Below are 10,952 nucleotides of genomic sequence, written 5' to 3' on the forward strand. Positions count from 1 at the left end.
CTTTAAAATTTACCTGGGCACGCTACTTGTCAATGCTGTCAGTTTTGCAAATGTTACAAATGCTCAGGAAGACAGCATTGCTGTTTTGTTATCAACTTGATAACTGCAGTGTTTTGATACGACTGCCCTTACCAGAAATGATTCTGAAATGTCTACTTGAAAAAAAGTCAGTCTTGCAGATTGAATAGTCCCTCCAAGTCGGTAAGAAAAGTTCCATTCACTGTAGCGTTACTTTTGGTATGACCTTACTTGATTCATTCTGTTTGAATTATAAAGACTTCTTAGAGGACATGGCAGGGAAACCTTTTTCCTGAATCATCAATTTTTTATCACTGTGCCTTTCTGCAGTATGTGTGTGACTGCAATGCTTTTGCACAACACCTGTGAGAGTCAGATTAACTTTCTTTTTTAAGAACATAACAATTTATTATCAATTTCACTGAGCTCCAAAAAAGATGTCATCGCAAGGACTTGGAAGCAGCTGTATTCTCCAAACTTGAGAAGACAGAATGGCAGCTAGTGGGGAAAAGCAATGTACACAAGGCAATCAATGTACACAAGACGATAGAAAATCTTGCACCACATGCTGAAATGTATAGACTTGCTCTATGCAAAGTTTCAATGTTTATTACTGAAGCAACAGCAATACCTAGAATCCTTAGTGCATTTCAACAAAAACCACGGCACTAGCTGACAGTTCTCAGCGCCAGTAAACAAAATTACTATAAATGCAAGAAATACAATCGCATATATTATTTCGAATATTTATTGCAGTCTACAAGGCCGACAGACTGGGCAGGGGGCCCTGAACAAGCTTGGACACCGTAACTTGAGAAACAAGTGTCAAGGCAGGTGACAAACTTTTAGGGCGACATATCTGTCCTCTGTGCTCTTGCACAAGCCCAATCCTCAGTGGGGTTTATCTCGGTTCCATGTAGAGCCTAGTTACAGAAGCCTTTTTGTGGAGATGTGCGACCACGAAAGAGCCCTGTTCTTCATTTCTGCTACGTGGCATATCATCTATCTCATGAACATATAGTTTTACGCACAAAATTCTGCAACTTCTTGCAATAAATAGCAGGGGGAAGTGATTTGAAAAGACATGTTACACTTGTGCACCAATGTCGGTGTCACTGGCTGCAAAATTTAAGATGGCCTAGCTTGTTCAGTTCTTGGAAAACAAAAACTGTGGAAAGGGAGCCAGAGGCATGACATACCAATGTCAGCTTTTTGTGTTGTCAGCTTTGCCTTTTGTTCCAGCGAAATATCGTTCCCTAAACCTCTCTGCTGTAGACGACATGACTGCACATGATGTTTCCTGTGACATGGAAGAAAAATGCGCTAATTAGAGAAAAAATGGAGAGAGGAGTCATCAGAGACTGGAAGCTTGTAAAAAATGCAGGGAGTCCTTTGAAAGTGCTTCACACAGGAAGGCACAGTTTCACTATGCTTACGTCTGGTTCACTCGTTTTTTCCATGGTGATTAGTAGCCGCGATGAATGCTTAGACAATGACTGCTCACTGTAGGCAATGAGTTTCAGACAGGGGTGCTGTGGGAGGCTATCTTCACTAAAGCTGGGGAAGAAAAAAAGGAATAAGATAAGCTTCCTCTAGCAGTGCTGAACGAAACCAAGTAGAGCAGAGTACAAAACACTATTTTGTGCTGAGGGAGGAAAACTCTGTTAATATGGATATTATGAATCTTTACTACAGCTTTATTCGTGTCAATTGGTAAAAAGTATACTATATGCTGATTTGCCTTTGGGCAGCCTGCATGTTTTACTTGTCAGACAGTAGAGAAAGCTACACACTATAACAAATTCCAACAGAAAGGAACTCTCTTTGCTATCTGTCAGTTTTAAAGGCGATTACTGCAGCTTGCCATGGAAAAGATCCCATGCTTGTGCCTTAAATATGCCCTCAAGTATGCTATTGTAAACCAACCAGGCAGTGTGGTGATCTGCCACTTGCTCACTCGCAAGGTGTCCCGTCTCAATATACTACTGAATAGCACTGGCTGTATTAAAGGGTACCATTTTTTGTTTTACCACCTATTTCTCTCCATGTTTTCTTAGTTTCTTCTAGAATCGGAGAAAATATTTTGTTATCAATTCATCATTTGAAGCCTTATGCTTTGGGGGGATTGTGTAAACTTGTAAATTTCACTATTTGACAGGCCCGTAGCAAAAAGTATTGAACTCTCACTCCTCATTGTAGATGGGCATCCAGAACACAAGCCTTCCATTCAGGCACAAGTGGTGGGCACTGAAGTTCAGGAGGTCACACAAGACGTCCTTCAGGCAGTAGGCAACCTTGGATGGAACGTGCTGTGCCGCTCTAGTTCAAAGGCAAGACATGAACCTGAGACAACTGGAAACTACAGAACTGCACAACACTAAAGGCAGTGGGCGTAACATTTCCTGTTTTCAGTTGACGGTTGCCCATTACACAATGAAAATCAGCCGAATTATAGTGAAGCAATAAGAAGACACGTGCAGACTTACAAGTGGCCAGGAATGTCGTACGTCTTGTGTGTGCCTATCCTTTCCGTGGCCTCACGGATTCCGTAGGGTGCTAAATGAAAAGAAGCAATTCAACATTTTCGTCACAAATGCCGCAAGACACTGTCCACACTAGGAAAAAGAGAGAAGACGCACTCACGATCGGTGATGATTGCATCTAGCCGCATTTCTGCTCTCCACAGTGGTAATGACGCGTCTGCTACGACAACGTCCACAAAGCACTGCTCGCATCCGTACTGCTGCAAGTTTGCCTGCACACTCTCATCATCTGCCCTTTGCTTCTCGTTGCAGCGACTTGGCTTTGCTAATGTGCACAAAAGCAAAAGAAAACTGATGTCGGAAAGTTCGGTCACAAAGCTCGTGTTCAGGGGCACATGCTTCTGCTGGCTGCTGCTTTAATTTAGCTCACTAAAAACACTTTTGCTGTTCCACACTTCTACACGGAGCGGGAGATTACCATGTGAAAAAACATCATAGAGTCGCACATTCTATAGTTGTCATTGTAGATGGGCTAACTACGGCAAAAATACAGCAAAACATCACTCATACATCATGGAAAAAAAAAAAACGAGAAAGAACGTACTAACCGGAAAAATGTATGATCCGAAGTAACTAAAATATTTGGCAGGCTCGAACTATTGCTGACATCTATGCAATGCGAAGTGTTGTGCGGATCGTTGCGGCACGAGATGCTGACGTGCGTCGAGCTGGCGGTGCTCCCGCGGCCCGGTACGCGTTTTGTTGTTTTCTATTGCATAGTGTTTCAAGGAGGCAACGGGAAACCGAAACAAAATAGAGCTGGTCGGCGACGCCGGTTGCCACCGAAGCGAAACGTGATGCCCACATTGCGCCACCTGCAGCAGGGAACGGCGGCGCATTTAGATTATTGCCTACTAAGAGAGCATGCAGTACACTACTAATGGCACTATGCACCACGTGCTGTAAAACAGATAGGTGAACATTCTTATCGCGATAGGTTTGGCGGCAATAGCCGTGAATGCGGTGTGCGACAACGTGGGCGGAGATTTGCTGATACTGAAATAATAAACTGTGCGCGCCATCATTTACACATGGGACGGGCGGACGAGTATTGCGGTGAAGCTGCTGCGGCGGGCAGCTATGTGCTTACTGTTCTCAATCGTGCACGGTTCGCGCATTTTCTTGTTTACACGGGATCTAGCGGCCGGAAAACCTATCATACGATCGCAGCTTGGCGACGTACTGAACGTTATTGCAGAAAAATTGTGTTTCCCGGAAACGTATGAACTGGCAAAAAATGAATGTTACTCTATTGGGTCATTTTTTGTGTACTCGATTGCGAACGTTGGCGCCCGAAAAACACACGTAATGGGAACGCATCAACAAGGTTCCACCGTATATAATGAATTCGGCCAACATGAATGGCCCAGCAGATGTTATTGAGGTAAAATGCCATTCACGGGTCCTAAGTAAAGCCCAAACAAAGTAGTGCTCAATGCTATACCACTGGCAGTCAATGAATCACCGTACATGGCTGTATACAGCAGCACTAACCGCTTAAATGCTTACGCTAGCACTGCACTGGTGTTACCACATACCAAGCATATTGTTTTTATTTTGCAGGCTACAGAGATAAAAGCACATCGTCTTTGGGAGATAATGAAATCCTACGTTACCAGCAGACATTAAATGCATAAGTTACTACTAGTAGTAGAGTAAATGGCTAACTGACAAATTATACTGATAAATGTTAAAATTGCTTTAGGGCCATGTGCTGTAACCGCAGCAGTGATGATGGTTGACACATAAAGTGTGTCCATTTGATACAATTCCTTGGACCGGCATTATGTTTCGACATATCTGCACCAAATATATTGTTGTAGAATACACACAGGTGTGCCAGACAGTCTTGTAACACAATGCACAAGGATGACTTCCAGTGAAGGCAATGCTAAATTTAGTGACCACTAATGCACTTAAAATTAAGAATCAATTTCAATAATGCAGAAAAACAACAACTTACAAATGAGGCTATTGCTAATTATGCGCACAGGACACATTCTTAATCCTGGCATGGACGTGTAGCCAATTTACCTTTGCCATGGAGAAGCAGGTAGTCCAAATCTGTGCCCAATACGTATGCCCCAAAGAATGCTGCGGGGACTAGGAGACTACCTTTACCAAAAGAACAAAAGATAAAAGCAGTTCATACTTTTCAAGCACATTCTGCACACCAACATGCAAACATAGTTTAATGATGGCCATGTAGAAACTTCTACTGCTCAGTTAAAGGTTAAAATTGTGAAAAGTATGCACATAACTGAACTTCTTGTCAAACGAACACATGGAACAACATGCCTATTTAGTCTGGTGAAGTATATTTTACCAAGACCTGATATATATGAAAAGGTTGGTTATTAGTGGGGAAAATGAAGGGCCACGTTTTCATTATTGTATATTGCACCAGACCCTAAAGTACCGGAACATTACGTTGTATGACATAACAAATTATAAGGTATTGTCACGTTGTGATGACGGTAAATAACCATACTGTGGCACCCAATGGTGAGTCACCAAACTAACTCTTTATTGGGCAAACCTGTGCCCGCAAAAACAAGTTACACTTGGGCAAGTCGATAGCGACGAGCTCAAGCGTCTTCTCGTTCAAATCTTGGCTGTGGGTTGAGTGCGCCGGCTATTTATACACGAGTCGTCGAAGTTTTCAGCATAATTCCTGGTGCTTGCGTGTCTTCCAGAATTCACAACACTATTTGCATCGCGCATGTAATCTGATTACACAACGCTCAGCAACAACATAGAAGATCGAATCAGCGACAACAGTTGAGAATGTTCCGATACATGCAGGTGCATCTTGCACGAAGTGGTAATAACATTAACAATTGTTAGCACATAATAAACGGTCACCGCAAGAAAGACAAACAAGTATGTGCGCCAATATTTTTGCAGGTTTAAGCCGTTTCTGTTCACAAAGCTGACTAGGTTGAATCTTCGGTTCCTGTACATAATAAACGGTCACTGCAAGAAAGACAAAGAAGTATATATGCCAATATTTTTACAGGTTTGAGCCGTTTCTGTTCACAACATTCACTAGGTTGAGTCTTTGGTTCCTGTACGATGCTGTGTAATCTTTGTTTATTTGATGAATCATCAACTTCCAAAGCATACACTGTTTAAATCCCAGGACGTCGTGAGCATAGAGTTTAAAACAATAATTACTAGAGGGAACTTTGGCGCTAGTGTCTATGGGAGCTGCAATAAGAGCAGTTTAGGCAGTGTAGGAATTATGGGAAGTACTACATGGATTTGCCTAAACTTCGTGCTTCTGGCTTCAAATGGCTTCATGACTATGTAAACTCGTCATTTTCAACAAGATACTGTGTAATAAATAATTAAATAAAAATTATTAAAATTTTCAGACTGCAGGATTTGAACACAGGGCCTCTGGCACAAAAGCCAGATGTTGAAACCATCACGCCCTGGATGCATGCGTCGACGACCGATACAAAACGCCTTTATGAATTTATAGCGGGCAAGCCAGTGCATCGTGACACTTGGTGCATTTTGATCTGGCCTCTTCGACAAGCTGAATTATTGCAATTAGTAGTGATTTTGCATGTTTGCAGCATCTTCTACATTGCGAGAAGTATTGACTGCTTTGACATTTACCATAATGAAGGCATATAAAGCGTAATAATCAAAAGACATGGGAACGTCTGAACCCACAAGCACGAAGACCAGACAAATCCATGCGCTCTCCATCATTCCCATGGTGGTTGAACGACTGCAGTGCCAGAGTTCCCTCTGGTGATTATTGCAGGATATGGTGCGGTCATGAGGAACTAGCACAGGAACGTTGAACCCATCTTTCATTTTGTCATCTTTGCTGGCTTACTGAGGTTCTGCTTGTGGCAAGACTGACATTTCTGGTATTTCAAAATTACCAACACAGTTTACCATATCTTTTGGTCTATAAGTCACATCTATGTATAAGCCGCAGTGCGTGCAGAGGACGCCGCCACTGCACCCATTGCACGGAAAGCAGTGCTGACACGTGTGCAAGTGCCTTCCAAGATCTAGACAATGCTTTCAAGAAATATTTTATTCCGATTGCATGAACAATGCAATTGATAGCTTACATGATTGCATTTAGTCAAAGCCATTAAAGTCACCCTCCTCCAAGTCACTTACAAACAATGTAGTTGCTTCAGGTTGCAATTGTGCTGGCACATGGTTAGCGGTGTCATGGTTAGCAAGGCTGCGATAACACACGCAAAGTACGCAGCAAGAACGGCAACGAGTGCAATGAAGCGTAGCTGCTGTTCATGGCAGAAGGTGACGTGCAGTGGAGCGTCACTTGATGCCTGCTCGATACAAGGGGCATGGCCATAGCATCCAATCCAATTTTGACTGTATATATAAGTCGCACCCATCTATAAGACACACCGACCAAAAATTTCGCAAAAAAGTGACTTATACACCAGAAAATACAGTACTTTTCAGTGCCCTTCTAATGTCTTCAATGTTATTATGTACTTTAGTTGTTTGGGCAGAGTGCACATTTCTTAATGTTCCCAATCATAACACGCATAGACAACAGTATGCAATACACAACAAGGGAGTTCTCAACCATGGAATACGGGGCAAAAGGAGTCTCTATGACGCCTGTCTAGGCCTTTCAACCAACAGCACTGCAGACTGCCGCAACCAATCTAAAACATTTGGTGCGATGTATATGTATAGGTAGTACAACACTCAAGTAAAAACAGTGTACAATAAATAGCATAGTCTACAAGGAATACGTCCAAGCCATCGAATTGAGGCTCGCAGCAATATTGGCACAATATCAAATGGTATGAGGAAGAGTTCTTGTCATAATGACTCGGCATTCATTCCGATGACTTTTAAATGTCCTGTCAAATTTACCACATGATCAGTATATAGTGGCATACCAGATCCAACAAATGGGTCGAGGATAAGGTGGCTCTTCTTCACTTTTGCCATATTTGCCATTATCACAGACAAAGTGGGGTCCATCGATGTATTGGCAATAAACTTGCGTGTCCTGAGGGCCAGATGGCTCTTTAGAAACCTCTGGCCATCACAGATCTTAGTAAACATGTGGAAAGAGAAAGGGTTAAAGAGACTGAAACAGCCATCAATGCAGCCAAAGATGCCTTTGGCAGAAAATTAAATCAACAGGCATTGAAAACAGAAAAATAATTTTTAACTGACTTACCCAACGTCCAAAAAACACAGCATGTGGCTTCTCCGGAATGTAGTTGGGGACAATGCCATAGTATTCAATCAAGTGGTATGTATGGTCAGGGTTCTCCATTTTAATTGGCCCATTTAGAGGAAGAAAATCAAACTTCTGAAAGAAAAAAAAAATGTATTACATTACACACTGAAAAATTAGAAAGAAGGAACCAGACCAGTTATACTCAAGATCAGCAAACATACTTGTACTAGGCTATATCTATGAAATATCATCCAACTTTACCAGTCATAGTGCTTTCCACACCACCTTGTTTTCATAAGTCTAAGTTGTACATTGAGTTCAGCTCATTCCATGCCACAACAAATATTGTACGTAAGATTCAACATTATTGGCTTTTATTTCCACATGAAATATGTCTTACTTAAGTCAATATGTCTATATGTCTATATATATGTCAATATGTCAGTATGTCTTACTTAATAAGTCAATATACTTCTTCACAATGAACCCTCACTGGAATTTTTTAAGGGGTAACTTTTGATGTCGAGCTTACTATTTCTTTTCTCTTTTTTGTGAATATATGGTTCACTAACTTTGTTGACGATAAAACATGCTGCATGACTACAGATCCTACAATTTAAAGCTGTAGTTGCATCTTGCACCTAGAATGACAAGTCTTCGAGAAACAGCCCAGCAAGCACACAACACCATTTCGCAATACGCAGGAATTAATAATGAATGGATTTTATATATGAACACAAATAGAATGAGAATTTATTTGCAACATTATGCAGGGACAGAGCTTAAGTGAATAACACAGAAAAAAAAAGAACACAAAAAAGAATTGAAATAAAAAAATACTAGAAAGATATGACCCTGCACTACCATCAGTGAAGCTGCCCAGTTCAACCACTGCAGTGGCCACAGTGCGAAGACCCAGGTTGATTGCAGCCAGGACTCCCTTAACGCTTCCGTGTATCTACTCCTTTCTACTTTTCGTTCCTGTCTCAGCAGCAGGTGTAATGGATGCAACTTTAAAAAAAAATAAAGGCTGCTTCGGCTCTAGGGTTCACGTGCGACCTCGACCTCACTAGGCTCCTTGCATCTGAGCACATGTAGGATTGCAGCTGCGTGCCAATCGTCACCATGTAAGTTTGCTTTCACTGACCCTGTTCGGATAAAATAGAATTCAGGGAAAGAAGTTTGGCATGCGCTTTTTGGTTTAAACACAAAACAGTGAACCTTATTTACATAAACGATTATACAAAAAAATATGTCCTAAACAAATATTTGATTGATTTTATTTGTCAACTTATATGTAAAACTATTTTTGTGCAATTATTTATTTTACAAGCAAATTGTATCAGTATTGTCTCATATTCAAGAGCAATAACATGCTCACGAAAAGAAGAAAGTTCTGAACGAATGTGAGAGGGCAAAAAACACGTCACTCTGTTACACTGTCATGCTACACTCAGCCCTAAAGAGGCAGAAATATTCTCTGCACACTTGCGTTCACTGATGAACACTGCAGGAAAGCAGAAGCTTGCAGCACTTCACTGGCATCATTGTGACATTCTGATAAAGTGAGCGACGGTCAACAATATTAAACCAGTACGCAATGACGCAAAGCCCACACTGTAATTATGCATGTGCAACATTTCTTACAGACGGTGTTAAACAGTGCAGTAAGTACGGAAAGCTCCATGCTCTGCTGCTTGTGTTTTAATCTGCCGCGATAGTACAATTATGAGCAAAATATTGGAGGCCAGGGATGCTGCGAGAATTTTTTTATTCTTCTGCAGCCTGCAATTGAGTAGTACAATGCATACATGTGCGAGTGTTCAACCAATGCAGTGCAGGTTACAGTTCGATGCAGGGCCACGCGAGAAGCAAACTTGTATTTTTTGCAGATGCTCTGGTCTCCAAACTTTTGCTCACGATAGTACAGTTAAGGCAAAAATTTTTGATCATAACGTTTCCGTGGTACATTTTAATGAACCATGTTGAAGGTACAACAAAAAGCTGCTGCAGTCAACATTTGGTTCGAGCATCTTCTGAAGGATCCGGATAAACCAGTTATGGCCTATTTTCTTAAAAAGCATTCATCTTGCATTTCTTGTGCTGCTTAGCTAAAGGAGATAATGGTATATCGCCTTAGCACACAACTACATTTTTGCACCTACAGCACCGTGTTCTCCACTGTCAAGAGCTTCAAGAACAAGACTAAGGAAGAAAAGGTATCATAAAAAGCATTTTACAACGCATTATAGCACTTACTTCTATCTTTTCTACTTTGACTTCCCTAGGCACCTTTCTTTTGCCAAATATTTCGACACTGAACTTGAAAGACTGGTCTTCGCCACCGTAGGCATCCTGAAATGCAAAACGCAAACCATCAGAAAGGGATCTCCCTTGATGCGAATCCGAAAATACCCACCCAAAACTTTGCAGGAAACTTTTTCACCTGGTCACACACATCATCAATATCTCCAGCATGAGCCCACAGTTCAATAATTGACCTAGGAGAGAAACAGGTTAAGTTTATTCGAGTGAAAGGAAAGGAAGGGACTTGAAAACATTCATGTCATGTCATGAAAACAGCAGTAAAATGCGTTGGTTAGTTTTGACGGGGCAGAAACTGTCGCGAGTGACATTAAGAATACTGTGAATCCTTGCGTCATAAATACAGACTAACTTGATCCCACTTCTTTTGAAGATAAATAAATAAATAAATGAAAGACGTACCGTATCAACACGCTTCGCGAAGCAAGTTTCTTTGCGTCCTCTTCCGACGCCAGTTCAACTATAGCGTATGGCTGTGGAAGAGAACAAACGAATACTATTAAACTAGTTGGTCCACAGTTACATAAAAAAAATTTGGTCCACAAAACTGTACCTCTTTATGGGGCTGCTCTATGAACTTGATAGCGATACCAAACATCGATGCAATCGCATCGAGTTCCTAGAAAAAGGAAAACAAAGAAACAAGGGCAGTGTTGGACGTCAGACACGAAGGAAACATGCCATAATAAACTTACAGGCATCCTGAAAGGCACATGCTCGTGGGCGAACCATATTAAGTATTTCATTCCCTTGCCGATCATTTCAATACACAAACCACATGCGCGGCGAGCGCGGCACGAACGTAAACAAACTTGTGCAGTGGCTGGACTCGGCTTTGTGCGCGTACCAATGGCTCGAACACGCAG

The 10,952-nt window shown here is 41.6% G+C and overlaps 1 protein-coding gene across 2 annotated transcripts; it reads right to left on the reverse strand.

The window, feature by feature from the left end:
* Positions 1-400: 400 nt before the first annotated feature.
* LOC139057545 (tRNA (guanine(10)-N(2))-methyltransferase homolog) lies at positions 401-10,933 on the reverse strand. 2 transcript variants are annotated; one of them, XM_070535948.1, is made up of 14 exons: positions 10,782-10,933; positions 10,640-10,705; positions 10,489-10,559; positions 10,181-10,262; positions 10,021-10,116; positions 7,759-7,893; positions 7,472-7,628; positions 4,596-4,676; positions 2,662-2,826; positions 2,505-2,574; positions 2,206-2,337; positions 1,455-1,575; positions 1,218-1,318; positions 401-516 (listed from the first exon to the last, which is right to left on the reverse strand). In XM_070535948.1, exons 1-13 carry the CDS (start codon positions 10,845-10,847, stop codon positions 1,223-1,225), a joined length of 1,338 nt encoding a protein of 445 aa, XP_070392049.1. In that variant the 5' UTR covers positions 10,848-10,933; the 3' UTR covers positions 401-516; positions 1,218-1,222. The 2 variants fall into 2 exon arrangements, with proteins under 2 accessions (XP_070392049.1, XP_070392050.1); XM_070535949.1 differs by lacking the exon at positions 2,662-2,826.
* Between the last annotated feature and the right edge of the window lie 19 nt (positions 10,934-10,952).

Source organism: Dermacentor albipictus, chromosome 3 (genome assembly GCF_038994185.2).
Source record: "Dermacentor albipictus isolate Rhodes 1998 colony chromosome 3, USDA_Dalb.pri_finalv2, whole genome shotgun sequence".
In the NCBI taxonomy this organism is placed as follows: Eukaryota; Metazoa; Arthropoda; class Arachnida; order Ixodida; family Ixodidae; genus Dermacentor; species Dermacentor albipictus.

Coding starts and splice junctions, on each gene's coding strand:
- LOC139057545 (XM_070535948.1), bottom strand. CDS start 10,847: ATGATCGGCAAGGGAATGAAATACTTAATATGGTTCGCCCACGAGCAT. Junction 2,575..2,661: donor AGATGCAATCATCACCGATC/GTGAGTGCGTCT, acceptor CTTTTCATTTAG/CACCCTACGGAATCCGTGAG. Junction 2,338..2,504: donor TACGACATTCCTGGCCACTT/GTAAGTCTGCAC, acceptor CCTTTGAACTAG/AGCGGCACAGCACGTTCCAT.